General features: G+C 42.3%; 1 protein-coding gene across 2 annotated transcripts in view; it reads left to right on the forward strand.

Annotated features, from left to right (window-relative positions):
• prickle2b (prickle homolog 2b) overlaps positions 1-14,806 on the forward strand; it is a 98,693-nt gene extending 83,887 nt beyond the window's left edge. For both annotated transcript variants that reach the window (XM_035905220.2, XM_006784604.3), the window contains 7 exons: positions 1,840-2,023; positions 6,310-6,423; positions 7,159-7,296; positions 9,187-9,390; positions 9,987-10,173; positions 11,200-12,084; positions 12,241-14,806. In XM_035905220.2, the coding sequence (XP_035761113.1) occupies positions 1,840-2,023; positions 6,310-6,423; positions 7,159-7,296; positions 9,187-9,390; positions 9,987-10,173; positions 11,200-12,084; positions 12,241-13,199 (2,671 nt within the window). In that variant the 3' untranslated portion in view covers positions 13,200-14,806. The remainder of the gene's footprint in view (positions 1-1,839; positions 2,024-6,309; positions 6,424-7,158; positions 7,297-9,186; positions 9,391-9,986; positions 10,174-11,199; positions 12,085-12,240) is intronic.
• Positions 14,807-22,026: the final 7,220 nt, after the last annotated feature.

Below are 22,026 nucleotides of genomic sequence, written 5' to 3' on the forward strand. Positions count from 1 at the left end.
AAGAAGTGTTTTTTTTCAGGGAGAGACACGATGAAGCATTATGGCCGTTTGGCTCAGAGCACTTTGCGTTAACAGGCAGTTGACACAAACGCTGGGACAGTGCCAACTGTTTTTGTGACTGAGTCTTAGCTTCGCAGCCCCGTACCCATCACCCATCGGTAAGCTCAACAGACTCAAGAGTCCACAGCTACAGTACAGAGCAAAGTTAAGAAAGGCTTACGGACATATCCAGTGGCAGTGTTTGAAAATAGGATTGACTCGGCACATGTACCTATTTTGAAATTCCAATCAGACCTAATTGCTCAGTAGTCATTATAGTGGGAACAGGTTCAACAAGTACCGTAAGGTTTAAAAATAAAGTCTGCAAGAAATGTCGAGCAGTTACACGCTGAATATATCGCACTGCAAGAACTGATTCACAAGAAGCCAGATATTGCAGACTACTTTGCATTCATTTGTTCGGACAGACTGACACCTTGGATGGCTGAGGATGTGTTACAGTGTCCTGACTGTCCCTAAGCTCCTCCATAGGGCTGTCTCTCAGACAAGCCAGCATCCCTCTGAGAAGGTAATGGGATTGTCTCACCGGTTTGGCCGCCTGAGCGGCAGCAAGGGTTAGTGGGATGTGACCTCGTTGCCCACCCAGTTTCTATTTGCAGGGTTTAGAGCTGTCAAGGACACGGCGATCTGTATGGTTGCACTGTCTCTATGCTTTGCATCAGAATGCAGTCCTGGCAGTGTTGGGCTACATTTTCATTTTGGCCCATACACTCAAGTATTGAACCCATATATTGCGATCCTTTTCTAAGCCATCTCATACACAGCTGACTCTAGTAGTAGCACAGTTACAAGCTGAGGTGTCTGCAAAAATACAGCTTTACTTTGATGAACAGCAATGATGTTATGGGCTTTTAAATCAAAAGACAGGTGAGCAGTCAAACCCAAAATCATTCTTTATAAGCTTAATTTCAATCCTGTAATGATTAAATGAGCTGTATTTGGTGTTGAAACTAAAATCAGACAGTGGTACTGTGATTGGTGATGTATTATTTTATGGAAATGAAGTATGGATGAAGGGGCGATATTCTAACTTGGGTTAGGAAAATTATAGGAAAGAGCAGCTCAAATGATTGTAGACCCCCTAGTGCCTTAATGTGACCTTGCTCTTGCATCTAAGTTTTCTGTGGGAATTCTCACACGGATTGCTTTCCCTGTTATAGATGGGTGGATCCCTTTGGCTAATGGGGGTGGGGCACTGTCCTCGCAAAGCATCTGCAAGTGGTTCTCGCTAACCTTGTACATAGCAAAGTGCCTGTGTATTGTGTTTGCGTAGTGCTGTTTTCCATCACTGTCAATGGCTGTATTCGGCCTATTTCCAAGGCATGCTTGACATAAGATCTTCATACCGCAGACGAGTGATGAGCATTGCTCTTTTACTGGGAAACCCACAGTGGGAATCCTCGACATTTCAACTGAGATGAGTAAGAGTGCCTGTGGAGGGAAAAAAGTTGTTTCGCAGACTTCGAGTTTGTGTTTCTTGGGCTAATTTTGAAAGAAAAGATGTTTTTAATGGTTTATTTTTGATTATTAATGATGGACGCTAGAGGCTCACACCATGTGACCTCTTGTTCTTCTTTATACATCACTCTATCAAACACAGAACTTGTTTAATAATGATCAGGGATATCATGAGGTTTAGATGCACAACACTGCCCAAACTATGAACCAGACTTTAAAGCTACCATTTAGACGATTGCTTTATTTCTAGACCATTATATCTGTCCTTAATTTGCACATGTAAGCACACATGCGACATTTTTTTTTGTTTGTCACTGGCAGGAAGATCTGTGTACACTGTAAGTGTCGTCGTGAGGAGCATGCAGTGACAGCCATGCCCGTAGAGATGGAGAAGACGGTCACCAAACTGATGTACGACTTCCAGAGGAACTCAACCTCGGATGATGACTCAGGCTGTGCCTTGGAGGAGTACGCCTGGGTTCCACCGGGTCTCAAACCTGAACAGGTATGTTTAGTCTTATTCTGCTATGGAGCACACGGTCTTCCAGCATTTCAGTCTTGTTAGTAACGCCATCTTATCACTTCTCTTGTCACCTTTTTTGTAAAATATGTGTAATTGTGTGCACCGGTCCAATCCTTTCATCTATTTTTTATCATGTGAAGCTGAAGTTTTTGTAAAAAAATAATTGTTGAGCATTTGAATCCACAGCTTTTTCGTTTCCTCCAGTGTAGATAATACAATACAGAGGCTAATTAAAGCTTGAACGTGAATGAAATGACAGAAGACGTGGGATCACATTACATCGCCCTTTCAAAAGCTCCGATTTCACCATACACTGTAGTGGCAGTTGAGCAGTGTAAGTTTATATAGTGAATTAGGATAAGGCTTGGTGTTGTAAAATATGATCATGGGTTAAAGCTTAGTCTTTCAGAGATATGCACAGGCAGGTGTTAGTTCAAATATATAACACACTTTTAGTACAATAATCAGAAATCTAATACAAATTCCAACTATTCGTTTAGACCTGCATGTCGCCATGTGTCGCATATATTACATGCTGACTGCACCTTCTCCCAGCTAATGGATAACAAGGATTATGTGCTTCCAGCAGTTAAATTAATCTCCAATTCCTTCTCCCTGCAAACATGTTTACAGTAGGTTACATTGCCCTCACAACCACAAAGCTAAGCCTGCGTTAATACATAAGCACATAAAATGGACCCGTGCAGAAAATCGTCTATTACAATACTTCACTTAACTGCAGGTGCGCACACGTGGGAGGGTTTCCAGCGTTATGGGACAATAACAACGTTTATTGAAGCCGGTTTCATTTTGTTGATGAGCTGAGCTGGTCAGTACATTGTTGGCACACCCCCCACTGTTTCGACCTCAAAGGACTGAGACCAGCTATTATTCATCCCTCTCCAGGATCATGCTTACAACTCCGTAGTCACTTCTCATTTGGTGAAAATATAACCTCGGGAACATTCAGGAAATAAAGAGGACTGGGCTGATTAGTATAGCAAGATCAGAATGCTAAACAGCCTAGAGAAGAGATTCAGGATTATTGTTTTTTGTTTTTTTATTACTTGATATTACTTGATTGACTTGATCATGAGAATGGAAAGAACATTAGACTGTTAAACTGAATCACTTCTAGCTTTAACCTAGCAGCAGGCAGCACATGAAATGTGCCAGAAGCTGTAGCAGTTTCTATCTTCCAAACCTGACATGACAAATCATTCAAGCTGTGGAGACCTGGTGTGACTTTTTTCAGGAGAGTGGACATAAAGCTAAAACTTCAGGTTAAAAACTGCAGATCAAGAGTCTTCCTGCTTTGAACCGCGGAACTGTATCTGTCTCCTGTTCAGCCTCAAGTGATGTACTGCTATTCTGTAATGAGACATTTCTAAGCAGGACTGTGGTCAGTCAGGTGTGTCTGAGGGATAACTTGGGATTGTTTCTGTCAACCAAGCAGTGCTGTCAGTTCTACTTTCCACTATCAGGGTGCTGAAATGCAGAGACGGCAAAAGAATCTTTAGCAACAAATGGAGCCATTATTCAGTGCGTTTGACATGTTATTGGGCCATTTTCCTCCCTCGCTAGTCGCCTCGCTCTCTCCTCTTCATCGTTTAAAATAGAATTATTGGATGTTGCCAAGTTACCGTTTGTCAAGGGCAAGAATGATAACTAGCAGTGGTCTGTGAGAGATAAGCGTTTTCTTCATGTGTAAGAGCTGCAGTCTAATATGGAAACTCTGCTAGGCATCAATTCCATGTGCCATGTCTGTACAGAAATTCAATTTTAGGTTTTTCATGCAAACTTGTATCTCTGTCAGGTTCTAACATGGGCCGAGAGTCTTGAAGTAGATGAATTAAACAGAAAAGCGCCAGGTAGAGAAAGAAGCGAGGGCAGTTTGACCTTTTCCAAAATAGACCAGAGGGCAATTGGACTCATTCCGATCTGAGATCAAGAACAATAAAACCATCAGCCTCTGACTTGATTGCAGCCAGCAGCCGTGAAGGACGGGTAAATGATGGGTCAGTGGATGTAAAAGCTAGTTGGGTATTTGACAGAAAATGTGTAAAAATCCATAGTCCCTGGAGGATGAAGAGGACTAATGACTTGAATTACTCTTCCTCGCTTTACCTTTGTTGCGCCACAGCGAGATTGATATTTGCTGAATTTGACATCGATAGATGGCTGCGATTCTAAAAATTTAATTTAGTGCTACCCTGCTGTCCAAATTCTATTATTTCGTGGATCATGATCAGATATCTTTAAAGCTAGTAATATTCCTATAAACATCACTTCTGCTTTGTGTTTAGGTGTCATATGTTAGCAGTGTTTGGCACAGTTTTGCACCATGGGCATTCACACATCTCAGCAAAGACGTGAGAACAGGAGGGAAATGAATGAAACCTGCTGTTAAATCCTCTCTCTTCACAGTAAAAACACCCTTTTTTTCCTCCGCAATGTTTGACTATAGCTACCAGTATTTTCTCAGCTATATAATATCTGTGTCTACTAACCGCTGCAAAGTGGCTTGTTGTGAGAATGTCAGAACTGGTGCCTGGTGGTGTCTTTTTCCCCTGCCTGCCTGGCCATTAACAGCAATAGAAACCAGCTGTGTGAAGCAATCTCTCTTGTCACTCATCTGTAAAGTCCTACCATTTGCTTCAGCCTTAAAAAACACTCCCTTCAGTACAGTTTGAAATTCTGCCCTGTCTTTACTTCCGTCTGTTTTCGATTACAGTTATTATCGCAAGCTGCTTCTTCTGGCTCGCTCTGGAATATTTGTGTGTATGCATGTGTGTACGTGTGTGTATCTTTCTTTAGATCTTTTCCTCGGGGCAGTGTGCCTTTCACCTCCAGATTGTAACCCTGCTGTTCTTGGAAGCATGTTTTGTAATTTATCATTAACAGTGGGTGTGTGCGTGCATCACGAGTTTGTCTTTTTTGTTTGTCAGTGCTGTGTGATATATCGGCACTTGACCAGTCGGTTGTTTCGGGACTATCCAGAGATTCCACCCCACCCTCAATGCCCGTCCTAAATTGTGCTCCTGAGCACAGATCTCATGTCCATTGCCAACGCCAGCAGAGAGCCAACAAAAGCAAAGCAGAAGGAATTGGGTTACATTTACAGCAAAGAGTCTCCTGCTATAAATTCATCCCAGTAACAAATACGCTTGTACAAGTGGATACTTAAAGGAAATGAAGATCGTCTTTGATGCTGGATGTGATGCTGCACCTTTAAAGAGAGTTTTCGAAAGCTGCTCAGTTTTGATTCGGGTGTTTACACACTGATGCACGTCTGCGTTATTCAGGTTAATCTGCTTTTGTGTGGCAGACTGTGTTATTGCCAAGGACAAGGCTAGTCGGTAAATCCATTCAGCTGACCTGTAGGCCATCAAGAGAGACGTGATCTTGTCAGCAAGCATCGATCACACATGCTGTCTCTCTCAAAGTCCTTGGTGTACATTTTACATTTTACGTCTTTCCATACACAAAGATATCTTCCTCTACACTCACATCTTTTTAACTTTTTCCCTCTCATGTCTCCTCCTCCACCTCTCACCCTTTCTCTCTTTTTCATCTATCCTCAAACCTCTCTTTAAAAACCCTGTGGCTTTCTTCATTTGCCCCCCTCTCCAGTCACATTCATATATAACTGCCTGACCTCAGTTATACCCCAGCCCCCCCTCATTACAGTGTAATAAAAAGAATGTCATAAATAACACAGAAATGACACTCATTGTCTGCTGTGGTGATGTAAAGACTGTCCAAGTAATTTCAAATGTCCACATTAGCATTAATCTGCTGCCACACGCTTGCATTGCTGGGGGCATACGTGTTGAACACTATTTCGTTTTTGTGTGTGTGTGTGTGTACGTGTGTGTGTGTGTGTGTGTGTGTGTGTGTGTAATTGTGACAGGTCAGTAATGCATTCCCTTGTCAGTGTGCAGAGATGGAGAGGTGCGGTTCCATTAAGTCTCTACTGGTGGGCCATAAATCAAAGTGTGTGTGTGTGTGTGTGCGTGTGTGTGTGTGAGAGAGAGAGAGAGACTGACTCCCAGTGGCAGATCTTGATACTTTGGTCCTTGCACAGTTTTACCTTTTTAGCCCTGAAATGATAAAATCAAAACAATATCCAATAAAGGCTGAAATTTCTCAGTTTTTGTAGATGGTACAACAACAAAAGAAAGAAGTCACTTACTGCAGAATATTTGAGCACTTACCTGGTAATGAAAACAGCCCCTCAGTCCAAATGTTCTCTGTCTCTCCCTCAGGTTCATCAGTACTACAGCTCCCTGCCTGAGGACAAGGTGCCCTACGTGAACAGCCCAGGGGAGAAATACAGGATCAAACAGCTGCTCAATCAGCTCCCGCCCCACGACAATGAGGTGAGTCCAAACAGATGCCCTCCCCCACCACCTTCCATGCATGCATCCATCCATCCATGCATCCATCCATCCATCCATCACCTCACCTCCTTCAGGGCAATACAGAGATAAGAGGGGGAGCGGGGGGAAGACAGACGCTTTAAAAAGTGGAGTCTGTCTCCCTAATGGGCGAGATAGGGAAGTGTTTATCGCTGCCTGTTAAAGTTGGTTACATGAATAAATTATTACCACAGTTCGTTTGAAGAGATTAAAAGACAGGATCACCGTGAAGGTCGGCTCTGTTTCCCACCTTAGTTTAGGCTAACAGTCAGCCTGAGCTGTTATTTCTTTTCACTTTATTAAGCGGGACTTCACAGAACCAATTTGTGGTCAGGTAGTGGGTGGGTTCTTAACTCCACCTACTAATCTGATTGGTCAGTTGTTTCGTCAGCTGCGATCTGAGAGCCAGTTATTCATTTGGTGACGTGGTTCCTGGTTAGTCCTGATTCACAATTTGCACCCAGCAAAAGCAGAGCACAATATCAGTACTTCTTAGCAATGACAAAAACATGATGACAATTAATTCAACTCTGGGATCAGTCACTGACCTGGCAAACATTATACAGTTATTGAAATCTTTAAAAAAAAATCAAACTATTTCTATTCACTTTAATTAGTATTCATTCATCCATCCATTTTCTGTCACCGCTCCAGTTCATGTTCTCGTGGTTTCATGGTCATGTGATCTTCATCCAGGTGCGCTACTGTAACAGTCTGGATGATGAGGAGAAGCGAGAGCTGAAGCTCTTCAGTAACCAGCGGAAGCGCGAAAACCTGGGTCGGGGCAACGTCCGCCCACTCCCCGTGACGATGATGGGGGCGATCTGCGAACAGGTAGCTGAAAGAAATGTCGAAAGCATAAAATATACATTTGACCTCCGTGTTATTTATTGATTTATTTTTTATATAAATGTCATTTCTATGTGGACAGAGAAGTGACAGAAGTGAGTCATGTGGCAGACATATGGAACGACCTGCTGGCATGTCAGTGGGGTTTAATGTTGACGTATATAAACGAGGGAGGTCCAGTTAAATTACTATTGTGACCTTGTCGCACTTCAAACTCTTACAGTGATGTGTGTGAGTATGGTACTATAAAAATTCTGAAATACAGCTGAGTTCATTATAGTTGAGTTAGACTGCTCTAAATTCTCTAGATGCTTAGTGTTTGTACTCTTATATAATGGAAGTTTGGAGCTGAATGGAATTCCTGTTTAACAATAAACATACACACTTCATGCATCCACTGGCCGTTTAGCATTTTATTTACAACAAGCTCAAACAAGGTGGAGATACTCAGTGCTGTGCTGGTGCTCCGGGTGTACAGCTGCTTTATAGCTCGTGTTTCTTATCCAGTTAGCAGACACACACACACACGAGGGAGTGGATTGCTGGGAGAGTTTGTATTGATTGAATTCTCTCTCCCCCCCCCCCTCTTTGGTTTCTTGCAGCTCTAGGCTTTGTGCCAGTTAGATAACCTGATTGCAACTCTACCTCCGTCTCCACCTTCCCACCCCTCTAAATCTGCTTTGCCTGCCTGACCTTTCCTCCCGTCTTACTGGTGCTGCTGCTTGTTTATCTTCCCGTTTATCTTTATCTTCGTTTGTCTTCTCTGATTGTACACCTCCATGCCTCTCTCACACTTTTTTTTAATCTTCCCTACATATCTCTCCATTAATAAATCTATCGTTTGTCCCACCAGTGTCCTCCACCAGCCCCTCAAATTCTTTATCTCTCTGGTTCCCACCTCCTGAACACACCTTTGTGCTCGCAGCCTTTTCGACTTGCATAATTGTGTTACAGACAGAGATTTACTGATCCGGTATGTTCGACTGGTATCAGCACTAACCTGACCTTATTAGAGATCCAATGGAAGGTGGACTTTAAGTTCATGGAAATCTCTTTATTTGTTGCATCTTCTGTAGCGCTGATGTGACTGTTTAATCCGTGAAACATTTTCAGTTAACAGAATGTTTTCTGGAGTCTTTTGTGAGGCTAAACTGTCTTTTCCGGCCATTGATTGGACAGAACAACCAATTTACAGCTATTAACTTCGGCTTTAGTATATGTATTACTTGACTGTAACTTTTTGTAGACCAATCTATCAATTGTATTATCAATTGAGTAACGGGTGATATTAAGTGATGATGACAGTGGTTGGAATTGCGGCCATTATCCTCTGATGCTCCAGTAAGTTTGACTAAAGGTCCAATAAATGGAGTTCATCCCAGATTTAAAACAATTTTTCACTTCCTGTCGGATTAGATTGTAATTCCATCCCTCTAAATGAAGCAAATTGGATTAGATGGTCTTATGTCCTGTTTCCAATGAACCGTTTTAACAGGAATTACTTTACATTAAGCAATCAGTGATGCCATACAACAAATCAGGATGCTGGCCTGTCTGTTCATTAAAAAAAAAAAAAGCTCTGCAGGCATGGACTTTCAGCTTTCCTTATGCTTTGAAAAACTCATTTGAGCCATGTGACTTCTTGCTGGATCATGACACATGAGTCTCACGGGGTGGTTTTTTTTTTTCACATGCAAAGATTTTACATTATTGTATCAAAGAAGCGTTTCATTCAATTCTGTACTTTGAGCTTTAGACACTTTTTAAATAAGAAACGAAACAGTGCTCACATTGGATTCATATAAGAGAAAGCTGATAAATTGTGACAAATAAACCCAGCGATCATTTAGTTGTTTCATTTCATTTTCTGTTTAGTGTGGAGGCCAGATAAACGGCGGAGACATCGCTGTGTTCGCATCCCGGGCAGGTCACGGTGTGTGTTGGCACCCTGCGTGCTTCGTGTGCAGCATGTGCAACGAGCTGTTGGTGGACCTCATTTATTTCTACCAGGATGGAAAGATCTACTGCGGCCGGCACCACGCCGAGAGGCTGAAGCCACGCTGCACTGCCTGCGATGAGGTAAACGCACATCACACGCAGACACACAAGGCTACACATGGATGGTCATGTCTTAATAGGTACACGTCACCCACTTGGACAAGCTGTGCCTGTAACTGTGCCAGTAGGGCTATTTATAGTGTTTACACACATGCACTCTGCACTTACACATGCCTATATACACACCAAATTGCTGTCATACGACGCTTACGAGCTCACAGCACACTCCGTCACAGTTTAATGTCTGCTGAGGTTTATCCAGTTTAAAGGGGTTGAGTTTCAATATCCTGATCTCCCAGCCCATTAACGCCGACTCTTACTCTGCAAATGGGGACAAGGACTCTTTTGGCACTTAAATGCATCCCAGCGGTTTAACAGCAGCGTAATTAAAAGCAAATGCACCACCAAGATTTCAGTTCCTCACACACATTAGCCTCCTACACGAACTGGCGACAAAGAATGATCTAAGAGTGCCAAGCTGCAGAGGAAAAAATGGTATGGAGTGGGAGGGCAAGCAGTCTTTGTCCTGTCATTCAGCACGCAGTAATAACCCAACTGCGGTTTTATCGCTATGGACTTTCAATAAACAATACTCTTTCTTATGTCTTTGTTCTTAGATCATCTTTGCAGATGAGTGCACCGAGGCAGAGGGCCGTCACTGGCATATGAAGCACTTTTGCTGTTTTGAGTGCGAGACGGTGCTGGGGGGTCAGCGTTACATCATGAAGGAGGGACGGCCCTACTGCTGTTCCTGCTTCGAGTCCCTGTATGCAGAGTACTGCGATTCCTGCGGGGAACATATTGGTATGCTGCCTCACTCCCCATCATCCATCACTTCCATCTATTGTTTCCATCACTGTTCATATGGACTGCATTAATGACTAGAAGTTCATGCAAAGAATTGGTTGCTGAAAGGTTATTAAAGTTCCAAATACATAATTTATATATAAGAGGATTCAGATGCAAGTTTGCACAGAGAAGAAAAGAGTTACAGTAGCATGGATGTGGTCTTGTTTTCAGCATTTTCTCATGGAATAAAGTTCAGAATATTTGTGGCAGGGGTGCAAAACTGAGCACCACAGACTTGCCTTTACAAAGCACAGAAATGTATACAATATACATCATGCAGTGTGGAACTCAACATTTGGGAAAAGGGATGACTATCACATGGCTTTTCAAATTATGGGCCAGTTTTTGGTTGCTATTTTTGTTTTTTTAAGTTTATAAAGGCATAAAGTGTCAGACAAGTGTAGAGACAACCCCAGCGAGAGAAGAAAATGGGGGATTTTTCAGCTGGAAACATTCCTATAAGCAATTTTTCTGTCTTTGAGTTCGTGCTCATGTGCATGCATGTGTAACTGCACACGTACGTGTGTGTTTCCCAGGACAGGATGCCCAGGTGTGATTTTTGGCACATATTTCTCTACAGATTTGCGCTGTAATTATTAGTCAGACAGGATACAGAAAAGTATTTGGCCTCAAAAATAAAACTGATTACAAATGAAAACCACCAGAAAGCACTCTCAATCCAGATGGCAGTCATTAGCAAATAGCTGGTTTTCTTTTCCCCTGCAACAACTGGAAACATTCTCAAAATGCTATGTGTTTATACAATGCTGGGCGAGCGTCATAATGAGTTTACCCTGAAACACAGCAAAGTTGCCGCCTCTAGCTCCATTTTCCATTTTCTTACTGTATAAGCTACTTGCAGTATGCTGCAATTTGACACAACACAGCTTGTTTAAATTACATTTTTAAATGTTATGCCCTTTGATGCCATGAATACGTGAGTATGAGTATCTGTCATTTATGTGTTTATTTTTCCCTCAGGTATTGATCAAGGCCAGATGACGTATGACGGGCAGCACTGGCATGCTACAGAAGGCTGCTTCTGCTGTGCACGCTGTAAACGCTCTCTGCTGGGTCGGCCTTTCCTGCCCAAGCAAGGCCAGATCTTCTGCTCCCGCTCCTGCAGTCTAGGGGAAGAGCCTAATGGCTCCGACTCTTCTGATTCGGCCTTTCAAAGTGCTCGCTCCACTAGAGAGTCCAGACGCAGCTCTAAAACAACAAAGAATGGAGGGGGAGGCGGGGTGCAGACTGAAAGATGTTCAGGGGAAGTGGACCCACTATCTTTGCAAATGGATCTTCTGAGTCTGTCCAGCCAAACACCCAGTTTGACTCGTGAGCCACCTTCCTGGCAGAACCAGGAGCAAGCAGGCGATGGTTACACTTATGAATCCCAATCTGATCCAACTGCTAATCCCACACCTCTCCAGCTTCTTAGCCAGTGCAATGTCAGAAGTGTCTATAACCCCACCTGCTCTGGACAGAATAATCAACAGCAGGATTACAGGATCAAGGAGAATGGAGGTTTAAAGCGACCGCCTATTTCAGCCATGAAAGGCCACTCTCTGAATGAGACGTGGTTCCAACAGCAAGCTCCAGAAGAGTACTATCCACCCAAACTGAGGACCCAAAAGAGCTTCACTGAGGTGTCCCACTGCACTCAAAAACACAATGGCTTCTCCTCAGACAAGCGTTCAATTAGTTTGCACGGTTTTCAGAGGGACAGAGATGCGGGGCCTTCAGCAACTACCCAACAAACAGCAAGGAGCAGGAACCCAATAAATGCACTTAACTTGACAGAGCAACTGACCCCGTTAGAGCAGACCCCAAGAGGATCCATGGAGTCTCTGGCTCTCTCCAATGCTACAGGTTGGTGTAGTAGTAGTACTCACTAGATCTTGGTTTGACTTACAGTTTCTGTTTGGTGTGTTTCCATGTTGTTGCATATTAAGATGTTTCCCCAAGCTAAAGTGACAGTGAGTAAAAGGCAGTGATTTCTCCAAATTCTACTCTCTTTCCTTACAGGCAACTCAGATGCTGGGGGAAAGCGTCAGGAGCACCTTTCACGTTTCTCTATGCCGGACCTGAGCAAAGACTCTGGAATGAATGTGTCTGAGAAAAGTCATGTGGACACCCTCAACTCCTCAGGGCAGTTTCGCAGCTCTGAGTCTATTCACAGTCTCACTGCTGGTCAGTCCTATATGGAAATGAACCCTCGCAGACCCACTCAATACCAGATGCAGTACTGTGACCCTTCTGGCATGGGTGTGGGCATGGGTATGGGCATTACTCGTTTACCACCTGGCTTCACCTTTCAGGAGGAAGATGGGCTTAGTTTGGTGAGCAACGCCAACGCTTCACGCTTGCCTCCCATTAGTGAGCGCAGGGTGGGTGGAGGTGGTGGTGGAGGTGGAGGAAGGGGAGCCAGTATCCGGATAGATGCCCCAGAAGAGACTCCACAGAGGCGTAGGCACCACCATCACCGCTCTCGGAGATCCCGTCGTTCTCGTTCAGAAAATGCTCTCCACTTGGTGGCAGAGCAAAGACAAAGGCCTCAAGAAAGACCACAGCTACATGTCCGAGAGGATTATGACTGTTTCCCGCCACCAAGGAGTGCAAGGGACCAGTTTGGTGGAAGAGGAGGAGGGGGAAGATACCAGCCCCAACTCTTCAGGCAGTGCCCCAGGACCACTTCAGACCTGAGTCTACAAAACCCTGGGGCCAACAGACGCACTGGCTTGAATCAGTACTCCTGGGATGATTATGATGACGATGACTGGTGCTCCACTTGCTCATCATCCTCAGAATCAGAGGATGAAGGTTACTTCTTGGGTGAACCGATACCCAGGCCCATCCAGCTGCGCTACCTCAGCAACCAGGAGCTGGTCCACAAGTATAACAACGCAGGAATGGGAGGACCCAACCGTAGTGGGCAGTTACACACCCGCAAACGCAGAAAAAGCAAGAACTGCATTATCTCTTAACATCTTGACATTTGCTCATTATATAACTTTTTAGCCCTTTTCAGACATGCATTCCTTACCTTTAATCTAGCAACATCTGAACATGTTTCTTCAGCAGTGCCAATCTTACAAAGCACTGGATAAGTTTGAAAGTATGCCGTAACATTAATGGATTGGCTTGGACAATAGTAGGGATTATGTGTGTCTGCTCTGAGTTGTTAAGCTCACTAACGGACATGATTATTTTGGAAGTTAAAAAGCCAGTAACTGGCAAATCAGACACCAGTTCTCAGTAGGTATCTCATGGTCTCACTCTGCTCAAGAAAGCCACAAACCCATTCCTTTTTGAAAAAACGTAAACACAATAAACTGACCTTTTCCCCCCACACACCGGACAAAGTTTTAATATCCCGCATTTTCCACATTTAAGCACCAACGCTGGTCAGTGCATACCTCATGGACCAGTGACTTCATGTATATATCATCTTAACATACCGTACTGAAGATAGACTGTGAATGATCACTTTAACCTATTCTAACCTGTTCAGAAAACATTAATAAAAAGCAATGTAAACAAGTTAGTTTGCTTCCAGCTGTTTATGGAAGTCTTTCTTCTGAGCATATTACATACCTGCAGTAAGTTAGCAGCAAGATTTTTGTGGCACTTGGTTTTTAAATTACAATAAAATATCTTTAATGTGGAGACAGTGATGATGACCTTGTAGACTTTAGACAAATGACCTGTCATAGTTTTTAGGCTACAGTTTATAAAGTGTCTAATCTGTTTACAAAAATGTGTGGATGTGGATGTATTCCCATGACTACAAATTGACCTGGCAGATATATATATTTATTAAATGAAAGCTGATTACAGCCAGAAAGTTTTCCTTCCTTCAGTGCTTTCTCAGTGAAGCCATGAGAACATTTATGTAAAATGGACCTACATCTGAATGACAGAACCCTCTGACTTAAACAAATTCATGAAGCTAGCAATGTTACATATATCCCATGTCTGAAAAGGGCTGTTGTTCACCTTGTGTACACTAAAATTCTCCATCTGGAACAAAAACAAAATCACCTACTCCAACTATCCAGTGTTATTTATCATTGATTATGATGTAATTGAAAGTCAGTGATGAATTACAGTCAGTTAACAGTAAAAAAAACAAGTGTTTGCATGTTTTTTTTCCTTTTTTTTAAACTTTTCACAATAACTCCTGAGTATTAAGGCGAACAGTTACATGTGCAGTTTTGTCAAGTCCCAATGTTTATCAAAAGCTGAGGTGCAATTTTTTTAACTTAATTTCCACGCAGCAAACGAGTGTACATTACCAGATAGTTTTGCTTTTTCATGCAATGTGATTTAGATATAGGATATAATGTACTATTGAATTCAGTTTAATAGTATGTAAATAGATAAAAGAATTAATAATTTCACTTAAGTTAATGAAGTCAGTGTACATATGGTTGTAAATGAAGCCTCACATATTTTTATATTTGTATAGATGGAGTCATTTATGTATTAAATATCTATAATGTAGAGATAGAAAAATGACCAAAACAACGTTATGCATGTGTTATTTGGCTGACCTGGTCCTGCATTTGGAATAAAAGAGTACTTCAGTGAATTTCACTGAGTGACCTGTATTTCTCTCCAGAGATAGGGCAAGTGCGCAAAAGAGTCACTTTGTCCATCTGTTTAATAAATAAATGAATGACAGTGGGCTGTAGAAGCCGGTTAGAGTCATCCTCAGATGAATTGTTCGACGGTGTATGCACTCATATTCAAACACACAGAGGTCCATTGTCCTGGAAACATGCCACTGCATTTCTGGTTTATTGCATCAGCTTGCACAAGTTGGAAACTGCTGACAAAGGTCTAGGGATTTAGTTATTGAAACCTGGTGATGCTACAAATATTCTTTGTTACCATGCTAATGGGGTGGCTGAGACATTGTTGTTCTTGAAATTGGCTAAATTAAAAGCTGGTTTTCATGATGCCTAAGACACTGACATTTAATTACATTTCTGTCAGGGTGAGCTGCATATTCAGTCTCAACCAGACACACTTGTGTCTAATTTGGAATACTTACAACATCTGCGTCTCATTCAGGGGCAAATATGGCCCAAATGTCACAATGCACCTGACATCTGGCCCATATTATGTGAACCTGTGGCCATGTTGAGGCAGCCCGACTCGCCCTGATTCAGAGCCCAAAAGAAAGCTGCACATGTGGGCCATTTCTAGGGCCAATCATTCCCTGATGTCTTATTAACATCAGAACATACTGAAATAGTTTAACATGGTAAACTTTGAATAATGTTTTATTGGCTATAATGTTAAAGGACATGAAGGACAGCAGTGCATGTGCACAAGTTGATAGCAAACACATCTTTAGAAGCCAAGGTGCGGCACTACAAGCCAACAGGAGCAGGTGTACCAATGTAGCAAGTCTGCTAGCATCATCTTGTTGAAATGGGCTAATTTAGCTCAAGATTAAAAACTTGGCTAGTAAGCGATCACCAACGCAGCCGAACATCAAACAACTGCGACAACACAAGATATGGTTCACTGGCTAATATTTTACTAATCCAAAGGCAAGGCCAACTCGACATCCATCGTACATCCTGTGTAAAGCTCTCTTACCAACTGAAAGCCAGTCCACAATATACTCTTTACACCCTCATGCTTTGTATCATTCCCTTTGCCTTCCTCTTTCTGTGTCTCCTCATTTTTGCCATGATGTTTGTAGTAAGAATACTAAGCTAAATTTTTCTTATGGCTGGCTGAAGACCCAGAGATTGTGGTGAACACACATGTGGTGATTCTGACTTTGCTGTAGGTGTGAATGGTTTTCTGTCTCTGTGTGCTCTCTAACTGATCGGCCTAGGGTTACCCTGCCTCTTGGCCTATGGCAACTGGAATAAGCCCCCTTCCACTCTGAATTGGATAAATGGAAGAAGATGGATGGATCTTACTTTACTTTGCGTTTGTTTGTTAAGGTAACTAGTGCCATACCTCATGAATTACCAAGCAGAGGAACACAATGTGCTACATGAAATGAGCAATTTGGAGTACATATCAGATGATGTATATTTGCTTGCTAATGAGCACTACGGGGGGATTTCCAATTACACCCCCCCCCCCCCCCCCCCCCCCCAACTGTGGCCACCTCCAGAGAAATGGTACTAAGGAGGGAAACTTGCTGACTCAAGCCAAGTAAGATTCTTCAGCCATGCTTGAAAACCTGTTCGTTAGATTTCCTGGCAACATCTTGATGGATGCTCTGACAGTTTTTATTTCATCTTAAGTCCACTGAAATTCAAAACAAATCTGCAATGTCAAAAGTATTTTACTTTTTGAATACTCTGACTAAAGAGAAAAGATTTAAAATGGTAATAGAAACAACAAGACATGCACAGGAGGGTTAATTATTTGTACAGTAGAGCAGGTGGTATTGGAAAGTGTTAAGCAAAGTCATACTGTAAATTGGATTGATAATGTCCATGTGGTCTGGGGATTACTGCTGCTAGCCCCATAATCCCACCCCACCCCTCCCCTCACACACACACACATACACACTTGGAACAAGGTGTGCAAATGCCAGTCTCCTGACTTGGAGCCATTGAAGCTCTAATGTTGTTGGCATAATGGTCACATTAGTATGTTTGCCTCACCTGAATTCAGCCACTAAGGCGTGTAGCTAAGGCGTGTAGCTCATGTTTACTTGGGGATGTGCAGATAACTCATAGACAGGAAGGAATGGACCTGAATTAGTCTGTCATTATGCCGCAAAGCCAGCTGCAAAAACATGAGTCACATTATGTCTGACTGCTGCTGATGGCCTGGCCAGTAAATGTGGACTTTGCTGCTTTAAGCGTTCATGTTGCAGACTGTATATCATTGGGGTGTCTGTCACTCAAATCCTTTTACTTAAAAGGTACTGAGACATACAGTGAGAGTCAGTCTTTGGTCTGCCTTCAATAACGTGAATATTATTGTTCTTGAAACACGAGCTTCCCTTACATCATCACTGCTTGCCCATATTAGTTTGTTTCTTTATTAGTCCCTCACCCGTGGGGGGGGGAGAGTCTCCAAGTGTTTAATTAAAAGCAAATGGAAGCCGTACACTGAAGGGTGCCACAGATTGCAGCCATATGCTTCCCGCGCTGTGCCGTATTCAAGATAGCGGATGGTGGGGAGATAATCCTCGAGTGGTTTGGATGCTTCCAGTTGTGACAGTCATATTGTCAGCCAAGCGTGTAATTTAGAGCCATGAGCGGTTAGGTGTCTTCACTGTACAAAGAAGTTACAGTCTGGTGATAGTCTAACTAGGTGTCATGAAGAAGAGGTTTAATCGTTTCGTGATCATGACTGACATTGTCAGTCTTGAACAATAGATCATGTGGATGAAAAGCATTTTTATTTACCCTCTTATTTTGTTTGAGCAGGTGTACATTTCAGTTATTACATACAAACTTAGATTAATAACATCTGGGACTACAAATGCCCTGTTTGAAAAGGAGTACAAATTTCTGTCTAATCCCAGCTCGATAAAGGTTTGACAAGAAAAAAAATGCCCTTGTAATACATGCATCCTAGTAGTCCTCATGTTGTATTTGTGCCTTAAAAGCCACTTCATTTAGAAAATGCAACAGTTTCATTAACAACCAGACATGTGCATATGTGTGTGTGTGTGTGTGTGTGCATGTGTGTGAAGGCTCAGATGCATGGCTGTCATGGGTTGAAACAGTTGGAGTTGTTTTAGGAGACTCTAAAAGCTGTAATTATCAGTCCTTAAGAGCAGAATGGCTGCAAATTACAGCTGCACTCTGAGCAAACTAAAATAGCTTGATTCAGTTATTTACAAATGAAGAATGCCAACCGCGTGCTATCGCACATGCACACGCAACCAGCTCGCTATCGCTGGCACGCAAGTAGATACAAACTCCAAGCACATACACATGCGCACACATGTTCACTGGCCTTGCTGAATAGGAGACGCGTGACAAGTCTGACTGAGGCCTTACCAGACAGCTACTCTCCTACAGCTCTATCATGTGTGTTCAATTAGTGTGGAAAGAATGCATCAATACAGTTATCACTGTGCCAAAAATCACTTTCTCAAGTGACTGAAAATCAAGTTTAGAAGATTTGTTATGTTGTTCGGGAAGTTTTTTTCTTGTCCAGTGGATTGTGAATCCCCATATTCTGAGACTGTAGTAGCTTTTAAACAGATCAGCCACATTAAAACCACCTGCCTGTCCCCTTCATGCCACAGCTCTGGATTAGTTAGGACTTTTTGGGTTGGCCTGTGGTGTGTTGTAATACTCAGAATTAGGATTTAGTGAGTCTGGACACCATATCAGTGCTCTGTGGACTCCTGTTCTGCTGGGCATTTATTAGTGGTTTTAGCAATATAGTGTGAGAGGCCGTCGCGATGGTGGGGGAGGCCACCGCTGATGCATACGGTCTCTTCTATGATTATTCTACAGCACATTTCTACCCTGATCTATGACTCTCACAGTCGTTTCTGTTTAGCCTCACTCTCCTGTGTGACAGGGTCACTTCTCTCACAAAGTGGATGTGCTAATATCATGTGACAGTAACCCTGCTGTCCATCTGTCTTTTCTCTGCTCTACTCAACAAGAAAACATGGCTACCACACCCAAATTGAATTATCTCCAACAAGTTCCTTGCTCCTCTAATTTAAGGAGCTCCAAAGTGTCACAGGCCAGCATTAGACTTGTAGACCTTGACTAAACCTGCTAATCTCAGAATTCATTCTCACCCACTTAAGGCTGTGTGACCTTTGTCCTTTCCACTGGCTTCAAGTGTGGCTGGTCAAGACTTTATATCCGGATTGCCTTCACTTCTCAAACTAATTCCTTGTTCTAATAGACTTGACGGCAAGTTTTTAAAGAGCGCTGTAAATAGGACTCATGACACGCACTGTACTATTAATTAGAGCCCATAAAAGGCCTCTGTGGGGGCCGTCATTAGGCCTTATTGTTGTCATTCAGCCACAGTGAGACAAAATAATCTTTCATTTTCAGTGTTTGCTTAGTATGACACGTGGCGCAGTGAAATGCTGCCAGGTTTGGATTAATCTGCAGATCCAACAGCTCGGAGGGGAACCCCGCCATAATGGAGAACAGCATGCTGGGTATTTTAGTGCTGCACTGCCAATGAGTTCATGGTATCAGCTCACTCTACCCCTTTTCACCACTGTGACTCATTAAGAAGCATAATTCCCAGGAGGGATCCCATCTGCATGCCACCTGTAGGAAGTTCCCTCTGAAAGCAACACTTAATGCATCCTGCATCAACACAATTTAAGCTCAATGCTTGTGTTCATCTCTTCACTGCCCTTTCTCTCTTCATTTTCCTATTACCCACATCTTTTTCTGTCTCTGTTTAGCCCAGATGATGGATAGACTGATTAGGCCTTCAGCAGTATCTGAAGCATAGGTGGTCTTGGAGCTAGGAAAGCCCCTTTTCAGACAAACACTGCCGCTTTCTACGCACTGCATGTAAATGGCAGTTGGCGAAATAAATACTAGCTGATGAGCTCGCTCCACCAGTGGGACGAGACCATGAAGGGGAAGGCAGTCCAGAGTGGTTCACCGCAAAATGTGCTTTTTAAACTATCCTCTAAATGTGTAGTCTGGTGGCAAGTCTCTGCCGACATTGCAGATTTTATCGCAGAAATGGCCGATCTGGACAATCTCAGGTGTAAACTGGATACAAGATTCAGGGTTCTTTATCATCATTGTAAAAGAAAAAGACAATGACATTAGATTAGCAAATATAAAAATAAGTTGAATAAACGTTAAATAGAAATACATTTTTCATTTAATTAATGCAGACACAACATCCATCAAAATTTCCCATATTTTCCACTATGCAATACATTCACTGCCATTGTATGCATTAAAAAAAGTCCATCAATGTGCTTGACTATGAACAACAAACTATGTGGGTTTTTTTTTTAATTGTTAATGACCTTATTGCAAGGACAGAGTAAGCAAGTGTTACAACTGCAGTCTGACACTATTTGTAAAGTGAAAAGCTTCTTGTACACAGTTGTTGAGCAGCTTTTGTTTACACAAACTGAAGCTGTCGTTCGGTAAAGCGAGAGACTGGTATCAGTATGACCTGCTAATTCCCCTGACATCCGCTCCTCATTCTCTTCCACTTAGAAAAAGTAGATAATCATCACACACAATGGTCAGTTTAATCAGGTGGAATGTTTTTTGTTCAGGCCGTGCACTAAAAAGCATTGTGTCATTTAACCTCCTAACACCCGAACTCTTCCATGGCATGCATTTTTAATTTCTCTTTGATATTTGGGCTGGTTGGGGCCTGATGAATGTAAAAACAAAGAATTACCGGATTTTTTTTTTTTTTTGTCCAATTTTTGTTTCTAAGGAAAATGAGAGCCACAAATGAGGATATTCGTTTAAAAATTTCAATTGACAGTAGCAGTATAATGTCCTCGTAAGTGGATATCAGGCCCTTGTAGAGCAAAATTGAGTATTTGGGTCTAAATAACCAAGAATGTGATGTCCACATATGTGGACGGAGGGTCCTAGGGGGTTAATAAATCTATCCACATGGCTCAGAGAGAACAAACCTGGAGAAACCAGCTTGTCCCAAAATCTTGAGACTTCTAAGACAATGATTCATTTAATCTGTAACACATGCAGCTGTGTTCACTCTACTCTGATTTGCAGTACTGTCTGTGAGCTCAGTGTTACCAGGCGGAGTGATGGCTGAACGATGGCCCTCATTTCACCCCTTCTTCAATTTGCATTGTTGCTCTGCTGGAGGAGGATTTACTTAATATTTAATGCTTAAGTGTAAACCATGAAAAGCTTTCTCTTCTTTTTTTCCCATTAGATACGTAATATGAATAAGACGGATGTATGTGAATGTACCATTTTGAATTTCAATGAAGTTATAGGCAAAAACACCACGGTCAAAACATCAAAAGAGGCACACTGTATCACTAAGTGGCCAAGGTACGTTTTGAACTCCACACATCTCAGAAACAATCAGACACGGAGGAAACAGTTGCAAGTGGAGAATTTGACATGTGCTGATGAACAGTGAATTCTCTGTGATCAATGGGTCAAAAATGTCTGAAATATTTATTTACTAATTAACTATAATGACAATAAATGATAATAGATATGTAAAGCCTTTATTTACCTCAATTTAAGCATCTATGAAAACAAGATTTAGTTCATTTGTCCTGTTTGCTCTGGGCTACAGTAACTGCACTGGGTTGGTGTAAATGGTAAATGGCCTGTATTTGTATAGCGCTTTTACTAGTGTGCTTGTGTGCATGCTCTGTCGAGTTACTGCCTCCCAGCAGAAAGCTAATATCGCCACCTGCTGACGTGAATATTTCAAAATAGCTCTGCAAGTAAGAAATGTTAACAAAGATTGCTCCACTTACTTGTTTAATTACTCCTCCCTTGTTGTTATCAAAGCACAGCATGGTATCGTTTCAGAATGATCAGCCAAGCCAGGATACTGCCAATCACAACGTGGACCCCCAGAGTGCTGAACTGTGGGCAGAGTGTTATTAACAGCTAATGAAGACCCCGTGGCTGCTAGCAGCTGTTGGTTTGTGATAAGGAAGAAGAGACTTGTTATGTACATCATCATAACCAGCCATACACAGCCACTTAAAGAGCCCAACGGAGGTGAGGAAAACTCACAGACCAGGCATTCAATTTGATTTAATATGCAATAATAAGAACAAGGACAGTGATGAAAATATATGAATAAAAAATGAAGTCAAATCTTGCCCAATAAAATGTGTAGAAGGTTATTCTG

Source organism: Neolamprologus brichardi, chromosome 5, assembly GCF_056152115.1.
Source record: "Neolamprologus brichardi isolate AB-2024 chromosome 5, ASM5615211v1, whole genome shotgun sequence".
In the NCBI taxonomy this organism is placed as follows: Eukaryota; Metazoa; Chordata; class Actinopteri; order Cichliformes; family Cichlidae; genus Neolamprologus; species Neolamprologus brichardi.